Source organism: Neolamprologus multifasciatus, chromosome 8 (assembly GCF_963576455.1).
Source record: "Neolamprologus multifasciatus chromosome 8, fNeoMul1.2, whole genome shotgun sequence".
NCBI classification, from domain to species: domain Eukaryota; kingdom Metazoa; phylum Chordata; class Actinopteri; order Cichliformes; family Cichlidae; genus Neolamprologus; species Neolamprologus multifasciatus.
This window is the reverse complement of record NC_140446.1, coordinates 10,829,780-10,851,586: the sequence shown is the minus strand read 5'-3', so window position 1 is coordinate 10,851,586 and position 21,807 is coordinate 10,829,780. Positions and strand designations below refer to the sequence as shown.

General features: G+C 41.7%; 3 protein-coding genes across 4 annotated transcripts in view; 1 reads left to right on the top strand and 2 right to left on the bottom strand.

Moving 5' to 3' along the window:
- The window catches only part of lhpp (phospholysine phosphohistidine inorganic pyrophosphate phosphatase), a 35,221-nt gene extending 28,188 nt beyond the window's left edge, over window positions 1–7,033 (top strand). Inside the window, exon 7 of the mRNA XM_085169943.1 lies at window positions 5,851–7,033. Within this exon, the coding sequence (XP_085026069.1) occupies window positions 5,851–5,914 (64 nt within the window). The 3' untranslated portion in view covers window positions 5,915–7,033. The remainder of the gene's footprint in view (window positions 1–5,850) is intronic.
- Window positions 2,693–20,168, bottom strand: fam53b (family with sequence similarity 53 member B). Of its 2 annotated transcripts, none has more exons than XM_085169938.1 (5): window positions 19,980–20,168; window positions 9,999–10,230; window positions 9,256–9,316; window positions 7,097–7,860; window positions 2,693–3,782 (listed from the first exon to the last, which is right to left on the bottom strand). In XM_085169938.1, exons 2-5 carry the CDS (start codon window positions 10,086–10,088, stop codon window positions 3,432–3,434), a joined length of 1,266 nt encoding a protein of 421 aa, XP_085026064.1. In that variant the 5' UTR covers window positions 10,089–10,230; window positions 19,980–20,168; the 3' UTR covers window positions 2,693–3,431. The 2 variants fall into 2 exon arrangements, with proteins under 2 accessions (XP_085026064.1, XP_085026066.1); XM_085169940.1 differs by having other exon boundaries at window positions 9,262–9,316; window positions 19,980–20,167.
- On the bottom strand, window positions 13,157–16,363 carry LOC146512540 (E3 SUMO-protein ligase ZBED1-like). The gene is made up of 2 exons (XM_085169934.1): window positions 15,299–16,363; window positions 13,157–14,754 (listed from the first exon to the last, which is right to left on the bottom strand). Exons 1-2 carry the CDS (start codon window positions 16,140–16,142, stop codon window positions 13,724–13,726), a joined length of 1,875 nt encoding a protein of 624 aa, XP_085026060.1. The 5' UTR covers window positions 16,143–16,363; the 3' UTR covers window positions 13,157–13,723.
- Window positions 20,169–21,807: the final 1,639 nt, after the last annotated feature.

Here is a 21,807-nt window from a genome sequence, read left to right as displayed (position 1 = left end):
AGTCAACATGACCAGTCAGTAACTGGAGGTTTGAGCTGACATTTTGGTTTGACTTTTCAAAATTAAGCTCCTCGCAATTTTAATTAAACACACACACACACAAACAAACAAAAAAAAAGCACTTGCTCAACTGGAAATGTTTTGTGGCTGGGTGGTACTGCTAAATTGCTTTTCACCTCTACCACATTTGAGCTGCCAAGCTGTGGTTGGCACCAAACCCGAGACTTCTGCCAATATTCGGCTCATTTCACATATGGTTTGACTTTTCCACCCGGAAAAATGGCGTAAAAAAAATCTGTGAAGCACGCATCATATTTGAATATTAAATGAAATTATTTATTTATGTACATGTGGACGGAAAACTGTCAGCGCAACCCTTTCATAATAGAGAGGCGAACGAATGCGGTGAAAAGTGTGGGACGTCTGTTGTCTTAAAGCTGAAGTATGCCGTATGAAGTGAAGTGTCATTAAGACCTCCAAAAGCCCCTCAAAAGTGACCACCTTTCTCTTATGTGTGTATCGGTGGAGGGTTTTGAGCAAGTGTCATGCACAACGCTGGCATGGTGCACCCCTCCTGCTGTATCTTCTCGCTTCACTTCTGTCACTCTACTGATTAAAGGCCGGGGGCCCTGATTGTGTTGGGCTGCTGCACGGCACGTTTAAAAAGGCTCGTGTTTACCCGTTTCCTTCTCAACTCAGTACATGAGAAAGGTTTAGTGAGCTGTGTGTACCACTGAGGACTCTGAGCGTAAATATGGCCTCAAAGATTTCTCGTGCAACAGCCACAACAAGTCAGCACTTTACAAGGCATTGCAGGCGACCCGCAGATATGCTTCGTTTGAAATTTGAGCCTTGAGTATAGCATGTCAAGCAATCTTCAAATTACTCAGCTAGTCTTTAATGAGGAGTCTTTCTTCCCTCAGTGGCACATCGTTGCTTTCAAAGAATGACAAGCATCATTGCAAGTGTGAACAAACTTGCAGGAGGAGCGTGCGGCCGTCAGGGAGCAGTGAGTCAAAAATTTAACGACAGCATACATTTTCATAGATTTGCACAGGCACCAGAGATGGGGAGGGGAAACAGACAAACGGAGCAGCAGCAGCCCTGACACATGGCCCATATTCACAGCCGCCTCCCACGTCACTGTGCTCCTCAGAGAAAAAGCCCCTTTTGTTTCCCAAAGCAGGGAGGGAGGAAGGTCTCTGGGGTGAACCGTCGCTCAGCTCCACTACTCCACCCGCCATCAAAGGAAAAGAGAGAGAAAGAAAAAGGGACCGGACTTCCCAACTCTGCCTGGCGTCCTCCATACTTACTCCCCGCCTCAGCACACAAACACAGGCTCATCAGTAGTACCACTACTACGGTTGTGATTGTCTTTTCCTGCAACTTAATTGGGTCAGTCTGCATCGTTGCATTAAAGACGTCGCCAACAATGACCTTGCTGTCCTGTGCACTGCTGCTATTAATGAAAGAGGTCTTTTAGCTGCTTTACTTGACCAAAAGTAACATTGCTAGTGTGTAACACTTATAAGATAGCAAAGAATCCCTGCATTAAAATGTACTGTGCAACTTTCCTCTGCAAAATATCCTTAAAATCATCAAAAGTAGATCTAGTTATGCACAATTATACCCCACAATCATGTAATATTATTATGTATTTGATTGTATTACCTTTTTTATCTTAAAATATCAGATGTATTAATATAAAAGCATGTGCTAGTTTATGGAAAAAGTATTATATTTCCTCAAATAAATAAAATCCAACATTCAAGTTAAGTTTAAGCATGAAAGTACTTTTATTCAGTGTATCTCGATGGCTTACTACTACTGTGAAGATTTTAGTCTTTTTAAACTGATTTGTTCCAGCATTTGACTTAAGAGTTGTGTGATTTTGCCAATGAGAAACTGAACCTTTTTAAGACAACTTGTATTTTAAGATTACGCTGTTTAAATCCTGTGCATCACCTACACATGGTAGATTTTCACCCAGCAAGGCATCGGTCAGTTTAGGCAGTCTGCACGAATTGCTCTCCTTGAGCAGTGCAGTGGTTAGTGGTTCATTGGCAGGCTGGTCCTTGTTGTGTATAGTTTGCATGTTCTCTCTCCAGGTACTCTGGATTCTTCCCACAGCTCAAAAACGTGAATATTAACTTGCCAATTCTAAATTATCTGTGAATGTTAATGTCAGCATGAATGACTGCCTCTCTGTGTCAGCCCTGCAATAGACGGGCCACCTGTCCAGGGTGTAGCCCACCTCTCTTACACTACAACAGCTGGGTCAGACTCCAGCAACGCTGAATTGGATAAGTGGTTACGAGGCTGAATTTATGTCTCCCCCTCAGATGCCTCAGGATGTAAAAGTTGATTTCCACGCACACAAAATTTTTGGACACTTTGATGAAAACTGCTTGGATGCAGCTGCTGATCTAGCTTTAATCACCTTTGTTAATCGGCTGCACAAAAGTACAATCCCATTGATTTATTTATCTTTTTTCCCCCTCTGTCTGTTTAAATTTGCAGTCCATGGTGAAATAGCAGACGTGCAAATGGCCAGAAAGGGATTTGGCAGTCACAGAATCCTTTAATTGCTCCAATGGTAAATAATTTAGCTGAGTTTAAAATCTGCTTTAAACATAGTCCAGAGATCCCATATGTCATGAGAAAAAAAACACTTAAATAATGAAGTCACAAATGACACTTTAAAAAGTGTTTATTCGTATAGAAATATGCTCATGTTTTACATAACTCTGTAGTTACAAATCGTAAAAAGAAAGAATATTAACGCTATTAGCATCACGTTTCTTCAAACATACAGGAGCAGAGATCCAGAGATAAGCCCGATGTTACTGTGTGAAATGTTAAGCTCTTCAGTATACTTTATGGTGTGTGCGTGCAGCCTGTTGCTCAGTAAAAGTGAAAGGGGTTTTACTAACAGTAACTCATGAAGTAGTCTCCATTTTTCTCCATCATGTACCCACGTACTACTGAAGAACGTCAAAGGAAAAGACACTCTTCCTGGAGCAGAGAATTTTTACAAACCCGCTGTGAATTCTCTCCATATCTAGTACAATTAGGGTAATCAGGGTTACAGAGAAATGTTAAAGACCCCAGTCCGTGAGCCAACATTACTCATTTTTATATTTATCAGTTCTATTTTCACCCACATCCATCCTCCCTGACTTTCTTGTTCTCCTGAGACACGTTTAAGATACCACACAGTGGGGGAGTAGCTTCTGACTACACAAAGTCCACAAAAATAGGCGTTTAGCACACAAAGCTCCTGTTCAAAATTCTCCACAAGGGAAAAAATAAAGACAAGTGCTAGAACGCTCATTGTATTAGCTTTCCACTTGCTTTTTCCTTAAGACTATCAGCACTGTTTTTCTTTCAGTCCTCTAAATTAGCTTCCCCCAGGAGGGAGGCAGTCCCGCTCAGTTCCTCTCAATTTGTTCAATATCTAGCTCGCCTCCAAGCTGATCCTTCCTCATGCTACACAGACCTGCCCAGAAAGGCTCACTGTCTTTCCCATTGGTCGTTCCTGGTGTCATGTCGTCACAATCCGTGGAGTTCCAGTCTGCATCCTCTGTAGCGGTGTCTGACGACACGGTGCTGGTGATCTCGCCCTCTTTGGTCTGAGGCTGAATGTCCTTGAAGCTGTGCTCGTTTGAGTCGTCAGTATCGTGCTGAGTGGTGCTCCTGAGGGTGGGGGTAGCCTGGCTGGACTCGCGGCCGTCCTCGCCCGTGAATCCTGGGCAGCTCAGACTGTGGAAATTCCGAAGTTTCTGTGGAGAGCCAATGAATTTTTTTTAGAGGCCTTGAATTCATGCTCTCAAGGAAGCAAGACTTAAACTTAAAAAAAACCTTAAACTTAAACCACAAAACATTCCCCTTCCTGGAGTATGACCCATATCCTAAAGAGGACACAAACATGGCTAAAGGCACACAGACGTCTTCTGAAAACAATCCCACTACTGTACTCAAACAGCATGTGGGTGAGTGAGTGAGGTCAGTGCTGGACACTGGTCAAGAGACTCTATAATATAAAAATATAACAAGATTTGAAGGATACAAATTTAGCTTCCATTACAGACAGCATGTGAGACTGTTAACTGTGATCTGAATGCCGATGGGAGAGATTGGAAAACAGCAAGTAGCCAGATACCCAGGAGGCAGACATCACTCATGTTGGCCTTTTGACTCTGCACAACACCCACATACATCTGGGAAACCCAGAACCTTTTGTAGGCAAATACATGTCTGCCAGTACTGCTGTGGGCAAGTCCTGTGACAGCTGTGCACGCTGGAATGAGAAGCTTTACAACTGGGGCTTTTCCAATCTGTACAGCTAATGTGTAGAAGGCAGGACAGCTGTCTCATGCCTGACTGTTACGGTGTTAGGGCAGAGGAACACAGGAGAATAGTAGCTCTGTGAAACCTCCTGTCACTTGTGTGCTTATATAACATGAAACAAGCATGGGACTGTTAGACATGCAGCTCACAGCCAAGTGAGTTGCGATTAATAAATAGATAAGAGATAAATCAAATGTAAGTTTTAAGACCACAAAGGAAAGGGCAGTTTATAGTAACATGAGATACATAAAACCTTTAGAGGGAAATATTTGTAGGTTTTAACTCATAGCAATTCGTAATGATAGTTCCCCAATTATGACTCGACAAATCACACCTCTTTACTCTCAGCATAGATAAAAATGTGTGATTTCAAATCTAGCTGATTCAATGTCAGTTCACAAATAACCTCGCTTTTTCAGGATTTATCACCCACTAAGAGTTGCAAACATAGAGAGCATCGTGGTCAGATCTATGCATGAGTGAGTAAAGTCTCTACTAGATCAAAAGGGCCGCTGCTGTTTTTCTTGGCTCTAGTCAAGCGGGTGCATTTGTCAGCAGCAGGCCAGTGTCACATTGCTGCCTTCAGCATTAGGTCTCTCAGACTTCTCGCCTGAGAGACCATGAGACTGAACTGATAAGGTCACAATTAGTCTGGGATATGGAAAAAAACAGTGGCACGGATGTTAACTTAACCAAATACAATTCTAATTTAGAGCAGCAGACTTGTTCTGCCCACAAAATCTTCTTTGAACAGTGTATCCTCACATAACTTACTGCACCAATAAAAATGAGGCTAATGAGTAAGTACTGCCTGCGTTGTCTGTTACTGTCACGCTCCCTCGTTCCCACCCACCCACTGAATGAAACGAAGAGGAGAGCAGAAAGTCTCCTCATCCATACTGACCTTGACTCTCCGTCAATAAAAGCTGATCAATAGCTCACGAGGCCTGGTAGTGGGAGCGATCTACGCACTGAGCTGAATTTACAGAAATCAATATCTCTTTACCCGACACATATCCCCCCCTGTGAGACGATCTATAACCTCTGCCACAGCTGCTCCACTTGCAGTCACAGTGAACCACGCAGAGAGTAAATCACACCAGTGAGGCGTGTGGATGAGAGGACACTTTAGAGACGCACTCAGCACTGAGACCGATCTTTGAATAGTAAGGTGACTTTGAATGTGGATAGGGCGACGAGTGTGAAGCGATATAAGCCCTTGAGCTGAGTGCCAAACAGACTTACTCTATTATCAAACGTGAACGTCATTTCTGTTGAATCCAAGGCAACTACATACTTCATACTTTAAATATAACATATTTAGTCCTTTTTCAATGAAATCACTTAACCTATAAAATGTAAATAGGTTTAAGTGAAAGCTTGTTCCTCAGAACCAATTAGAGCAATAACGACAATTAAGGGTTTATGAATAATAGGATTGTTGGAGTTACTTCAGGCTGGAAACTTGAACATTTCCCATTTTTCCCTCTGAAATTCCAGTTGCAGTTCCTTGTGTCGATGCCTGCTGTTTCAACCCGTCCACCACCTCAACATCCACCTGTAAGCAGCTTGAGTGATAAACCTACGTGTCAAACTCTATATTCTACTGCGGTAATGAATCATTTAGAAAAGACTGAAGAAAGTTCATCTGTGTAACTAGGCTAAAAGTCAAATGATATTTTATCCCTCTCATGCTAGTCATTTGGAAGTCATTTCCTCCAGGGTTTGCCTTACGCCAGTCACTTCAATTCAAAAGAAAGTGAAGCAACAAAATTTACTGATCACTGGAAGCTTTTTTTGTTTTTTTCTACCTGTCAGAGTTGTGCCTTTTTAACAGAGACAAAGAGCAGCAGGGAAGATCCAAATCTAAGCAATCCTCTTAGCACCCTGAAATTTCTCTGCCTCATCTAAGGTTGTTTTCGCCACGCTGACCCCGTTCCTGCTTGGAGCGCGTGCGGCGTCTGTTTGTCGTGTCACAGCAGCGTTGTTGTTAAGACACTGCTGAACTCTGGGTGACTTTCTCACAGGGGCCAAGTCCAGCTCCAAGTTTATGATCCAGCCAGTGAATGTGTGAAACTTCACGGTGTGTGTGCGTGTGAGTGTGTGTGTGAGCTCGAGGGGCAAACAGACAAACGCCTGCCAGGATGTCCAGATAAATCCAAATTTCAGAAGTGACCAACCGAAGCTAATCATTCCTCTAGTAATTCCTGCTTTGATCGAATTATCTTTATTCAGTAGCACATTTAACGGGGCTACTTTTCTTCAAACTCTGTGAGTACAAGTACAAGCTCAGATAATCGAATGTGACCCTGAATAGGCTTGCATGAATTAACAATTGCCTTTAATGACAACGCCTGAGGGAAACAATGGAGTGACCTTAACCATAAGTGTTTTGTTTATCCGACACATAAGGAGAAAAATGCTTGTGACACTGACACTGATTGACCTTGCAAAGCTTCCAGCTGGTATGACCATTTCCTGTAATCCTCCTCCTTGAAGTCATGGGGTTGTGGCGAGTTTAACTGATAAATAAATGCCACATAAAAACGCCAATGGAAAAAGCTCCTAATAAATTATGACTGGCTCAGTTTCAAAGTTAATACAGTGTATTAACAGACAGCATCTTGAGTGCAACGTGTTGTTAAATGGAAGAGGTAAACTGGCAGGTTTTCAGTATTTAATGTTTCTTCTGTTTAAATAAAGAAAAATATTATATTATCATCTGATCTACATGTTAAATACCAACCTGTGTCATTTTTGCCAGATCCAGTGAAGGCCTCTGTTTGTGTGTGTCATCTGGTCTCCTGCGCTTCACACCAGTCTTCTTCTCATTGAGGACGCATGGCTGTGAGCGACTACGGGGAAGACCCCCCTGTCCTCCACGGCGTTCCAGTTCTGGAGTGGAGTCGGGGGAGCTGGGAGGTGACGGTCCACGAGGCTCAGGGAGGCAAATTTGTTCATGAGAGAGGTAGAGGGGCTGCGATGAAGGGTCGGAGGACAGGGGCACTGAGGAAGAGGAGGAGGGAGTCAGGCTGGTGAACGCAGAAGACCATGGAGGGCGCTGGGTGAAAGACGGCAGCTCAAGGGTGTTGGATCGGGCAGGCAGGCTGAAACTGGAGCTGCGCTGCATGCCCGCGAAGCCACTCTGCATGTTTCCAATACTGCTGCGTTGGACGCTTCCTCCACTGTGGCACCTCCGCTTTTCCACAGCTGTCCACACGCGAGAGCCCTGAGGACGCCAGGAAGAGCGACAACCACTGAGCTCGTCTGAGCAAGACAGGGACCGGCACTGTCGTTTGCTGGGGGGAGCGGTGGAGTGCGAGGCCTCAGTTAGGCTTAGGTCCTGCAACAAGTTAGTGATTGTGCTTGAAGTGGAGCCAACATCCCAGTCCCAGTGGGCAGAACTTGTGTGCACTTCTGGCAGAACATCCCACAGGCTCTCCAGGCTGGTTCCAACTGGCCTCCGCTGTATGGCACACCTGTGACCCATGTCCCTCCACCGGCTTGTGTCTGCAACAAACAGACCACATTTATATGAATGAAACTGCCTTTAAAAAACAAAAGATACCCAAACACAATCCCACCCACAATATGGGAAACAATGTAAGGGCTAAACTTGAACTGAAAGTGTGTTGATCAATCAACAGCTGCCCACAAATCTTTATGCAATGTTCAAACTCCAGTGCTAATCTGTTAGTTTCCCTCTTTTTTCACTTCAGTCTCTTCAGCAGTTTTCAACAACAGCTCCATACTCATGCAGGACTGCAAATTTACTCCCTAGTGTCAAATTTACACAAAGATTTTAAAAATATATTAAGATACAATTAAAAACCCACCATTATACACCCCTGCAGCACTGTGCAATCTCCTTTAGGAGATGAATCTCAAACAAAGAAAACTGCTTTTAGTCCTAGGTACTACAATTGTTTAGTACCCGCAACTTGGGCAGTGTCAATGCAATGCATAAGCATGGGTGTCACCATGTGTACTTTGTGTTGACACTACTCACTGCTTTGTTTAATTGGCACTAAAAATAAATACTGCCCTGCAGCCACCGCTTTAGCGTCACCGTCTGTAAGTACAGCTGATTGGAAAAGGGAATGGAGCTCAACGTCCAACTGACTCAACATGCCTGAGCAAATGTCAATAAGCTTCTAACTACAGCTTTTCATCTCTTTGTTGAGATTTACAAGAGCGATGCATCAGACCAGCTGGGTATCTGCCGTCAATGGTCAGATATGCCAACACCTGTTATCGTCATAGAAACAACACTCTTAAACCACAGAACAGATTGGCCAAATGAACTGGTTGGTCAACTCTGAGTCAGATACTAAACATCGAGGCCACTGCCCACTTCTGGTATGCAAAAGGTCTATTCTTCTTCACTGGAGATAAAATTCCCCAAAATGCCATCCACAATACACGGGTAGGACAAAGAACAAAAGGCCTTCTTGTACAGCTCTGTTCTATGCCAGGACATTTTCAATTCTTACACACTCAATGCCAAGTAACTGCAAGGACATAATACATCCAATTATACAAAACAGAGACTGTAAAGTATGTCCTACCGCTAGAAGAAAACTAAAGATATGACTCTTTTGCAGCATGTCTGGAGTATTGAAGCATCAAGGAGTGCCACAAAATTTAAATTAATGCTAAACCCCCAACACAAAGTCGTTACTGTATTATTTTGTTGGCAAAAACACCTGCCAGACATGTTTCACCAAACGCAAAGTTACAATGAACAAAATGCACTAGACTTGCTTTAATCATCCATCTAGACCATCTAGTACATAACTACTTTATAACAACACTTCCTGTCCTGTTTGTTATTGTAACCAATGTGCAACATGTAAATAAGTTAAAAAGGGATCTAAGATTTTTTCCATGTCACATAATGCAAACATTTACCCATGAGTCCGCAAGAGAAAAGTGCTGTCCCCTGGCTCATGGTCTGTGCCTGGAACTGTAAAAAAAGAAAAAAAAGAAACTTTTCAGCTTACAGGAAAGCCACAAAAATAAAATGTAGAACAGGCTTTAATAATTACAAGTCAGTAAACCAACAAATAAAAAGAAGCAAAAACAACAACTACTGGAAAGACAGATTCTGTGTATGCGTTACTGGTCCTACGTGCAACGCAGCAACGCAGAGAAAGAGAGAGAGAGCATTCCACCATAAATTCCTCTGATGGATGCTCAGCCCGTGAACATGATGACTTCATTTCATGGGACTAAGAGGGCAAAGTCAGTCCATATTAGTGGGGGAATTTTTACTCTGTGCTGAGTCAGAGCTGCTTATCCTAGTAGATAGAGCACTATAATACTCGTTTCTAGTGAATCTGTGAATATTATTTTGGTAACAAAATGGGGGGTGGGGGGGTTTAACAGAGTGGATTATTAGTGACTAAGATTTTGTAGCTCTGGTTAAAGTTGGCAAATTAGAAAAATAAAATGCAGAATCATAAAAGTGCTATGGAGTAATGAGTGGCCAGCAATAACTTCCTAAACCTGAGCAGAACATTGTCCTCTTCCTCATTGGTTGAAGTCTCGTGGTTAGGTTGTGTCATTTTATGTAAACATGTGAAATGACACACGGAGACACACACTCGCAAAAAATCTGCTCACAGGAATAAAAAATAACCTCTTACCGGGACAAAATTTGTGCGTTTGGTTGTTACATCATCGGCACCCTTCTTTTCCAGTGTTTTGGGGTAAATGATCACCATGGCAACGCACATGCTTGTCCCACGTCGTTACGGTAATGCCAAGTTAAGCTGGAGGACATCTCGATGAGCACGGCGTTAGCAGACTGATTTCTCATAAATTAAAGACGCCCACCCTCGGCTCCTCCCAGAATGTGCTTCACTCCTCGGTCCAATCCTGAGCAGACACACAAAGATGAGCCCAGGATTATAATTCAGTACATTTCTGACATTCTGTCGACCATATAAGCAGAGAACCATCAAGCAGGAGGAGAAGACAAACTCCTTTTTATGGAGGGACACTATCATCATCTCAGCTAGAACTACTAAACTCCTAATGATGGTAAAAGTTATTCTAAAAAGTCTTACAGGAAGTCTCTCTCCTTGAGAATATTTAGAGCTACAGTCACATTAGCAGCTGTCAGGCTGTATGCTTTGAGCTATATGCTAATGTGGGCATGCAATGAAAATAATAACATGCTTACGCTATGTAAAACATTACCCATTTGTCATGTTCCAGTTGTAGCTTTCCAACAATTTTACAAAAATTTACATGATGTATTCAGCTAAGTAATCAAACTATAACACAAGTAAATGTCCTCGTGTCAGAATCAAACCCAAACCTCTGCATTAGTCTTACAGCACATAGGTCTCCTGCTCTACCCAGTGATCTAAACCAATCCCATAACATTTTGTAAAAACCCAATAATTCTAATTCTACCACACCTAGAAGCAAAACTTAAAAAGTGGGTCAGGGCTTTCCCCAACTGATCACCAGTACATTTGCTCTTCAAATCATCAGGAGACAATTCAACTGTTGCATACATCTGCCTTGTTACAAGGAGTCACCACAGCAGGTAGCTCCACGTTTGATTTGGCAGTTTTACGCCGGATGCCCTTTCTCATCCATCCCCAAAGGGGGATTTGTGTCACTGCTTAAACACTGAAATACATTCTCACTCTTACTGTAGCTGTATAAAATGGGAAAATGTGCAAATGTCACATTCTTTATAAGGTTTCATCTTGTTACTATAAAAGCCAACTTGTAAGTCAACCCCTTCTTTGGTCATTTGGATGGCACAAATAGCATGCATCAAGGGAAAGAATTAGGTAAAAAAAAAATGTTTTACAGCTAAATCTAAACAGGTTTGATAGTCTACTTCAATTAATACTTACTAATACTTGTATTTATTTATTTTTTTTAACAATGCTTATTAGCAAGTACTGTAATAAGGACTACATGGGGTAACCTGTCACCATTAGGTCAAACTAAACAGTACAAAGCTAGTTAGGATGGTTTGATCAGATTAAATTATACCCTGGGTAGATAATGCATGCTTAGTTTAAGTCTATCAAATGATTTCAATCATTGGCCTGCTAACGTTGCACAGGCACGCACACTTAGGACAACCATGAAACCACAAACAACACATTCTTTCGCGAATGAGCGAGCTTTTAACTTTTTAGATCTAACTTGCATGTGTAGAGATGAGCATTTAATACTGATAAATTCTCCAACTTGCCCGTCACTCTACACAGGAGCATCCTGTTCATCTGGAAGATAGATAGTGGAAATTTCAAGGAGGTCAATGGCTCGACAAGCTCTGTTTATTATTCTCAATGGAGTAAACATTCCCAGCAAACACTCGCTTTGATTGACAAGGCGTCACCTATTTCGTCATGCTGCCATCGATAGATTAATATTACAAGGTGTTTCACTTCCATGCTCTCTCCAACTTAACAACAAAAGTGGAACTCTATACCTTGTTTTATTTTTGCCTGTTTTTATAGTACAGAGAGCAAGTTTCCTCAAAAGTGTTCCATTAAGCACACAGCAAGGAATAGAGCAAAGTCAAAGTTGTGTAATTGAATCCTCGGGGGCTGGCTGGGAATAGCTGACCTTGCGGTTATCAAAACAACCTTCTTCGTATTAATGCTGCACCATGATTACAGTAAAACTGCTGATTAGTCACAGATATAAATCTATATAATCATCATGAAGAATTTTACAACCACTAGATCAGTACCACACGAAGCCAAGTAAGATAGGCGACTGAAATAAAGTGAAGTGGACACAACATCTTCGTACGTTGCATGCAAGGTCAGAGGGTGTGCACTTAAATGACAGAACAACTGCAAGTGGAGAAAAAAAAAAGGGGGGGGGGGGAGAGATGGTGCATGCAAAACAAAAGAGTGCTTTGTGCAGAAGATGAGACACCGTGGGAAACAATAAAGGGCGACATCTGAGGTTGCCGGCGGTGGGGTAAAGTGTGTGTGCGTGAGGGATGTTGGGGGAAGAGCATCACAAGACCCTGCAGGAGCTGACATGCTGAAGGTGGCATTTGCATTCGGCATATGATTTCCATTACAAGCACTTACCACATGAAGAAAACAACTTAACTAGAAGGACGTTTTTAGCAGAGTTATATAAAACAAGATCAACACCACTCAAGGATGTCTGGCAGTTTTAACTTGTGGCCTGTGTGTTGAGAAAAGGACACATAAAAGCCTGAAGCTGGAGTGGGTCAGGCCGATTACACTGTGCATGAGTATTAACCTCAGAGATCTGTTTCACTGCAGAGATAGCTATAGATGTGCTTGGACAGAGGAAACAGTTGTTTATATATTACACTGAATGACTTGGTGACATACGCAACCGACATTAACAAAGAGAAAAAAAAGTTTGCACAAACATGAGAAAAGTTCTGACATTTATTTGAACAAAGAGGTAATTAAATTACGTCTCCCTTCCCTAGAAGGATGGAAAAAGATAAAATTGAGTCCTACATTCTTGATTCTAAAATTGTAAACAACCACCGCTGTAGCAGCGGCTTAATCATCTTTCTCATGCTTGGGCATTTCATTTTTATCCCACAAATCCCATCTCCCATAAATCTGAACTGAGTGCTTTAAATGGGTGAGGTTTATGACATAATTATAAACATTCCTCGGCTCCATGACATGAGTTGAATACACAATTATAAAAGCCTAACCTTGCAGCCTTTAAAAGCCATTTAAACTTGTGTCAGTGTGTGAATAAGTTCTGGCAAAGGGTAGCCTGGTCTGCCTTTTCTTGTACAGACAAACCTGTAAAACAAATGTGGAAGTAGAGCTGGGCGATATGGACCAAAATTCATATCTCGATATTTTTTAGCTGGATGGCGATATAAGATATATATCTCGATATTTTTTTAATCCCATAAAGTAAGAACAAAAAGAGAGTTCTTGGTCAAAGGTACTTGTCCCAGATGTCACACATGTAACTTTTATTAAGATACAACTGTAGATGTACATGAAAAAATTGTCAAAAATAAATTGTCAGCATTTATTAAATAATAATGCTCCATTTTTTTTCTTTTCATACATAACAAAAAGCTAAAAATTGTAAACTAAATGTAAAATGTAAACTAAAAAGATGCAGATCTAAAATAACAAAGGCAACTTGCTCTTTAAAAAGTGCTTACACTGAAGTAAAGTTTTCAAAAGTGCTTCTTTGTGTGTATTCCTGAACAATCATCTGGTACTTTGTGCAAAAAAACCAAACATGTAAACAGATTGAATGAAATTAACAAAATTCCATTCTTTGGTCAGTGGGTCTTTGTGCAATTCGCCAATGACAATAACAATATAGAAAGAACACAAACAATTGGCAAGGCCAACAACTGTACATCTTACAGATTTTGTGCCAGGAAAACTAATCTGTCAACATTATCAGGCTTCAACGATGCCCTGTGGCAGGTTACAATGTTTCCACTGCAACTAAAAATCCTTTCAGAAGGGGAGCTGGTAGCTGGCGCACAAAGGTATTTCTTGGCCAGGAGGCTCAGTGCTGGATAGGCAACTTCATGTTCCTTCCACCATTTGAGAGGGTCAGCATCACTCTCTACACAAACTGACAACAGGTAGCTAGAAAATTCATTTTCGATTGCTTCCCTTTTTGTGAAACCAGTGTTGGTGGCTGTGCTGTGCTGGAAGAAGCTTGCCAGTGATCTCCTTTTTTTAGCTGTGTGTCCCACTGCTGCTTCTTCTCGGTCTGCAGACTCAGGCATGGCTGGATCAGTCAGCTCAGACAAACACGTACCCTGATAGCTGAGCAGAGACTCTGCCTCCAAGATGAGCTTATGTTTTAGTGCATTAATCTTCTCACTAGGGATGTATTTCGCCCTGAACCGTGGATCCACAAAAGAAGCCAAGTCCAACAGGTCACTGGTGGATGGATCTGCATATTTATTGTTGAGGTAATCCACAATGCGGGTCTTGATGGATTTACACAGCTCACTATCCTCCTCTCCAGGTGCCAGGAGACTAGTGTTAAACAGGTGTAGCACAGGTCTGACATATGACAGGGTCACATACTTCTCTCCTGAAAGTGCATCAGTGAAGTCCTGACAGGGTTTGAGAGCTTTCTGAACTGCTTCCAGGACCTCTATGTCCTGCCAAGTAGGGACTAGAGGTCTGGTTTTCATGTCGACAGAGAGGACTTTAGAAAGTGCTCTTTCCTGCTCCAGAACTCTCTCTATCATGAGAAGCCTTGATCCCCAGCGAGTTGTTGCCTCTGTGAGTAGCTGGTGACTTGGAAGACCCAGCTGTATTTGCACTTCAGCCAGCTCTCTTCTCTTCCTCCAGCTGTAGGAGAAGCTGCTGACGACTTTCTTACACAGAGAAATAGCCCGGGTAATGCGGGCATCATCCATAGCATGTCCTGTGACACACAAAATACAAACTTTTAAAATCACTTTAATTGTTATGTTAAGATGCAAATCACTCAAAGGCAAATTAATATCCATCTCAGTTGTATAGAATGTGATGCATAAGACTTAACAATATTTGCAAAATGTGTCGTGTATTGTATAACCTAGATTCTAGTTAAACTATCTTGGTAAAATCACCAGATCACCAAATGATTATTATTATTATTTTTTTTTTTTTTACACCTTTTAATCTCATTATGTATTTAAAAATGTATCCCTGTCTTGTCTCTGCTGTGGTCCTCATTTAGTGTCACAACTCAATCTAATACAAGCACAAATACACCCCAATACGTTTATTGGATTTAATAGGGATAGTTTATTTATTTATTCAACTAACTTTCGATTTCTAAGCGATAGATGTATATGCTGGCTATGACTTATAAAAATATTTGTCTTGTGGTCCATAGGCATGTTTAGCTCTACAAGTGACTCTATACACTTTTCATTTATTAGCATTTTTTTTTCTCAAATCAACAAATTCAGTATTGCACTCACCAATGGCCAGATGAAGCCTGTGACCAAAACACTGGATCCTCGGCCACTTGTTCAGTTGAACCGCCTTGACAATATTAGCCCCGTTGTCAGTTGTTATAGCAACCAGTCCCGTCGGGTTGAGCTTCCAGGTTTTGAGCACATCCTGAAGGGCTTCAGCTATATGCTCTCCGGTGTGGTCTTGAGGAAAGTAGCTGGTCTGGAGACAGGCAGTTTTCAGTTCCCAGTCTTCCATGAAATGTACAGTCACACTCATATATGGCTCGCACGTCCTGCTGGACCACATGTCGGTGGTCAGTGCGAAGTGTGACACTTTGGTGAGCTGGGCAGCGAGACTCTGTCTAACTTCAGTATACATTTTTGGCAGTGCTTCTCTGGTGAAGTATTTCCGGCTAGGTAACTGGTATCTTCGGTCAAGAGTTTTTAGCAGCTGTATAAAGCCCTCTTGTTCCACAGTTGAGATGGGGACCATGTCTTTAGCAATATGATAGGCCACTGCTTTAGTAATTTCCCCCCACTTCTCACTTTTTGTATCATATGGCACAGCACGAGTATATGAGTGTTGTAAGGTGGTCTGTTTCACGGCAGGAACCTCGGAAGACTTTGCGGTCGGGGCTACAGCACGCAATTTCACACACTCTTCATACTGCACTTTATGGCGCAGTTGTAAATGGTGGAAAAGGTTAGTAGTGCTCGAACCTTTCGTTGCGACGCTTTTTCGACATTCTCTACAGAATACATTATTCTGCTGCTCATCTGACACTTTGAACCCGAACCATCTCCAAATAATTGAGCCATTGGTTTTCTTTTTTCCGACGAGCTCCTCTTCGCTAGCTCCTGTGTCCATTTTGTCGCCAACTGGAGGTGTAGCGATGGGGGAGGGGGTTTGTGTTCAGTGAGGGTGAGAGGCGGGGAAGACAAACCCCAAGAGAGGCAAAATAGCGGCTCCGCAAGTGTAATTAAAACGCAACATAGACTATATCGATATAAACGATATTGTCACATCTTATGTCTTGTATAAAAATATATCGATATTTTTTAAAAAATCGATATATCGCCCAGCACTATGTGGAAGCCATACCATAGCATGACTAGTGCTTAACGGTTACACCCAACCCACTCACCTAATACTGCATGCACAGCTGTGCTCATAGACGGTGTAATCTGCCAAATGAGGTATCTAGAATTTCTGCCCAAAGGGTGCCACTCCCCTTCTGATGTCAAAACTCGAATCACCTCCATTAACGATGCTGGCATTATCGGGAATCAGTGGGAGTCTCTATGGTTCTGCAGCGCGATAACGCTTTATCTGAGCCAGGGCAGCTGACACTATGACAACTGAGAAGTCTAATCTCTATAAAAGGGGAACAACGTTGCAGGACGTGCTCCTCAGACGTGGCCTTCCATCACATGCAAACAGGCTGCTGACTGACTGCAGCAAAGACTGCAGTGACAGCAGCCAAGTCTGCAGTGACAGCAGCCCTTCTGAAACACAACAATAAGCCGCCTTGGGCAAGCTGATGGGACTCCACGCTTCCTTTGTGGTCACTAGAAGGCTTTCAACCATTGCAGCTTTAGGTTGTCAGAAACAGAAAGCTATGGCACAGCGTAAATGAGATAGGACAAGACAGGAAACCACAGAATTGATTGGGTCAAGTTAAAGCAAATGTCTGCTTTAAAGTCAGCCAAGGTCTCAAAACCTCCAGATACCCTACCCTACCCTTTTCTATGAAAAAAGAAAAGAAATGACACCTTTTTTTTTTACTTAAACTGGGTTTGCACATCTAAAATAAGTGCACCCCTGTTTCCTCAATTTGAACAGCTTTGCCATACATGATTTACGGTGTAATCCCATGGGTTGGGCCACCATTATATAAGGATTTAGCAGCTTTGTGTCTGATGGGCAATCAGAGCTAATACTAATCCATCTATATAGCACTTGGACAGCTGGTGGAAAACAACACAGATATGATTGTTTTAGCCCCAAATCAAGTGTATAATACACTTCTAAACTACTTATAAGATTATTATGTACCCATTTGAAAGATACCGCAGTGCTTAAATTTAAAGCTCTTGTCTGGGTACACTGATACACAAAACATCTTGTGATGGCGAGGATGTCAAGCTAAATTTCCACGCATCCTCTTTTGATGTGCATAAAAGAATGGCAGCTGGAGCTGTGTCCTGCCCTCAACAATCCCAGGATTGTGGCCATCTCAATAATCTGAGCATCTGCTGAGCACCTGAGATGGCCAGACTTAAAAACGAACTGAGGGATTTATGCTGCTCTTCATGACTGCACCACTTGTGAAAGGAATGCTGGGTAAATGCCTGGCTGTGGCTCTCTGCAGAAACACTCCCTTGGAAAGAATATGCATGTTCCTAAAAAGCTTGTTTCCCCAAGCTGTTGGCACTGATGTTGTTCATCTTTGAGCTGCATGCAGGCCCCATATTTGGACTCGCATTTGAACAGTCTCTAATGACATGGTGGTGTTTGAATTAATATAGCTAGTGATACTACATCATAGACCAGATATGTGAATGACATAGTGTCAAACTAGTGTTGCTTTTTTGTATCTGTGGATGTGCTGGAACACATCCAAATTTCCAACAATATCAACATGCAGAATTCTCACTATGAAATTCAAGATTTTGAAACCTGAAACTTTCTTTGTTGGTACTCTCATAAGCTGGTCTCACAAAGGGCAGGTGCTACTAAGTACTGTCACGGCTGACTGACTGAAATGAAATTTATGAAACTCATTGTAGGAGGCAGGCTAGCCCACAGCTGTCCGCATGTTCACAGAAATTAGGCTATGTCAAACAGGAGGTGCACTACATTTAAAGCAGTGAGCAGTGAATAGTCAGAAATGAGCATGGCTGGGAGGCTTCAATAGCAGATATCAGACTCAGTTGAGGGCCTGGGGTACAGCCAAGGTCTCACAAGCATGCAGCTGCCCACTTACCATAAACACAAAGGCTCAGCATGGCTATGCATGGCAGCCAAGGAGGCCTACGTTTTAAAGCAGGCCTGCTGTTTAATTTTCTCATACATAATCACTTGCACTGTATACATTTGTCCAGGACAACGGCTTTGTGGATCTCTGTAATCAAGGCTTTCAACAAACTTGTCCAAGTTGGAGAGAAATGCTGTCCACTTGAATTCTAAATCTAGCCAAGTCACTTAATTACAGAGGCTTGAAGACACAACAACGACATTGGAATAGCATTGCATGTTAATGGACCAAAATAAGAATAAGGCACATTGAGTGGACATTATAATGCAGGGGAGAGACTACTCCTGGGGTTTACATGCAGGAATTTATCCAACCTAAACACTGCCTTCCCTCTGACTACAGACCATGTAGTTCCAACATTGTCTCATGGAAGTGAACAATGCTGCAACAATGGCATTACAGTACACAGGATATTTACATATTGTTTAAGGCAAGTTCTGATAGGCAGTCACTCGTGTCCTTGAGCTAAAACTAAAAGTTTTTCAGAGGAGCTTGCCAACCCTCCAGGTGGATGCCTCTTAATTTTAGAAGAAAAGGCCCTGGAAACTGAGCTAGTCCAAGTTACCAACACAAACACTCCTTTAAACCCCTTTTCTAAAATCCTTTATGAAAGGGAAATGAGTCTGGCAAAGAAATTACTGTGATGGGAGCTCACAGAAGCAAACAGGATTATGACAGAAAGGCCACAAGCTGCTAATTGTGAAAAATAAATATTACACATGCATGTACAGAAAGTAAAAAATAAATACATCTGTACTTCAAGGACAAGTCATCTAATGTAACCCTAATAAATGATACAAGCCACCTATAAATTTTATCAGACCCAATTATAGCTACGGGACACAGCCAGTAGTTCAGGTTTAACAAGTTAACAAGTTCTTGTGTTTATGATCCCAACATCCATTTAAATTGCAGAATCTGTTGGACTGTGTATCAGCCAGTCCTGACTTCATACCCGAGGGTAAGGTTGGTAAGATAAAGATAAGAAAAACAGCATAGAGTGTAACTACACACGGATCTGAGAAATAGATGGGCCACCAATGTCCCACCAGCAAATAAATACCTGTAAAATGTATTTTAAAAGTCTTATACATTTGTCACTAACTAACCAACGCTGACTTCTTTTGCAATGCGTGAGGGAAAATCCAGTATGAGATCAGAATGTCTGGACTGAAGTTTCACACACGGTCACTTTACAAATGTATGTGGATGAATTTATACTTACTGTCAAAAATGCTGAGTGGATGAATGGACAAACGTACTATTATATTTTTTTTATATAATTATTATAAGTCCCTACAACATTTAATCACAAATTATAGTGACAAAACATAAATATAATAAGCGGCAGAAAACAAAATCATTCACAGTAGAATTTATGCAAGTAATAACCTTGGCAAAACACAAAAAGGGCATGGCTAAGGCAGTACACAAGAGGAAAAGTTGCTAAGCTAACTAACTACTACTTTTAGCTATGTTTTGTCTTCACCGACAACACTTTGCTGGGAGTTACTTCTAATGTGTCACCATAAATATTACATTAACAGAAACCACGCACTTTCAAAACACAGAGGAACATCGCACCTCACTCTTTATGACATAGTAGTAAAAGATTCAAAGTTAGCTAAGCCAGAAAGTTTTTTTTTAGACTAAAAACTGCCACTCACAATCATCACGGTGAGCGTCTCGTATCTTCAACAACCACCGGGCAACTGGTTAGTTTCGGTTGACCGTGTTGAGTTTTGTTTTACTAAAGAAAAAAAAAAGAACAGGAAGCTTACTTCAGCTCAAGGCAGCTCCTGCAGACTACAACACTAACCCAGTGCTCTACTGTCCAACAAGACTGCACGCTAATGAGCCTGTGACAACATACGCGAGCCGTACCACTTTGGGTAGGGGCGAGGGGTGTCCCACGAGTTATTTATGCTACAATTCTTTTTAGTTTTCTCATATTCTTTGCGTTTCTTTAGTTTATTTATACCTCATACACAATTCAGTCGAAGCTTGTTATGGTAGAAATGAAAATATTATCCTCTGATGTTTTTTGTAAAAGAGACCACCCCGCGCCTACAACTAATGGTCTGAGCAACCCTGTTGTAATGAAAAGTAATCACAGTTTTGATCTGAGCATATAGACAGGGTACTTTCACAATACACAGCAGTGTATAACCTACCGAGTGCGTGTGACTTACAGACAGGATGAGGGAGTAAAATGCATGTTCTATATACATAGCTTGTTCCACCTTACATTATCAGTTCCAGTACAGCACAGGCCAATCCTGAATAAATAGATTTATTGCAAGCAGATGTTCTTCCAGGAACTAAATTCAGTCTTTATCATGACCTACAGCAGCAAAGCCATACAAGTTTAGCTTTTCATACATGCACACACACAATGCTGTGCAGCTGGTGTATATGTGGTAACCTGCACACAATATTTGCTTGCCTTCTAACTTCTTAAACATATAAAACAGATGTGTGCTTGTGGTCGTTGTACACTTTTATCTGTTTATTTAAACAAGTATTTTTACAAGAGGTGGGTATCTCACCTTAAAGTTGGTTTAGCTCACTGTTTGTTTAAATATGGGTCCACTGGATGAGCCAGTGGCAATTCAATTCATAAAGTCCATGCTTTTTCTATGCATTGTTAAAGGACTGCAAATTATCATCCCTGTCCCATAACATTATGTACAGCAAATCAATATATTTCCTAGGAGCTGGAATTAATATAGTGGGCCTCAGAAGGGTGGGGAGCTGAGGCTCACCCCTGGCAGACACTATTGTTAATCAAGGAGTAACATCTGTTGTGTGCCTCTAATCTCCCCCAGACTGTCAGGCTGTCCTCCTCGGTTTTAGACTGTCTGCCTTTTGTGTTAAAGGGCACCCAGGATTTGTCTCTTCTACTATCCGGGCTAGAGTTTTGGGTTTTTTCACAAAATCCCTATAGAGAAGGTATTTAGCAAACAGATAATAAGACAAACTTTTGGCTTTTCTGTTTCATAGCATTAAAAGTCACTCTTTAGGAAGAAAGTACCTTGCAGAACAGGGGTGGAAGTCTTCCTGTTCAACAGGTTTGCTAGTGTGTGTTGTGACTGTCACAACCAGGGGGCAGTATGCACCAATTATAGTGTAGGAAAACGCTACAAAAAGTAACCTGGAGTGTGCTTGCTGATGTAGCTACAAATTATGGCGTTTTTGCATATTTCTTTATGATTTTTGTTAATAAATCTGTAGCTAGCATATGGTTAACAGTAAATAGGGAGTTATCTTCCAGCTCCATTTACTGAGACCCCATGCAGAATGCTATACGCCATCTGGGGTTCACACTGTGGCTGGAGACAGATGGCTAAAAGACTCCTGTTACAGGAGCCATCCCTTCTCAACTTTAATGAACAGTTAATCCTCTCTATCACACAGCATAATTTCCTATTATATCAGATAATTCGAAACAAATGCAATTAAAATTAAACTTTAGAAACCCATACCATAGAACAG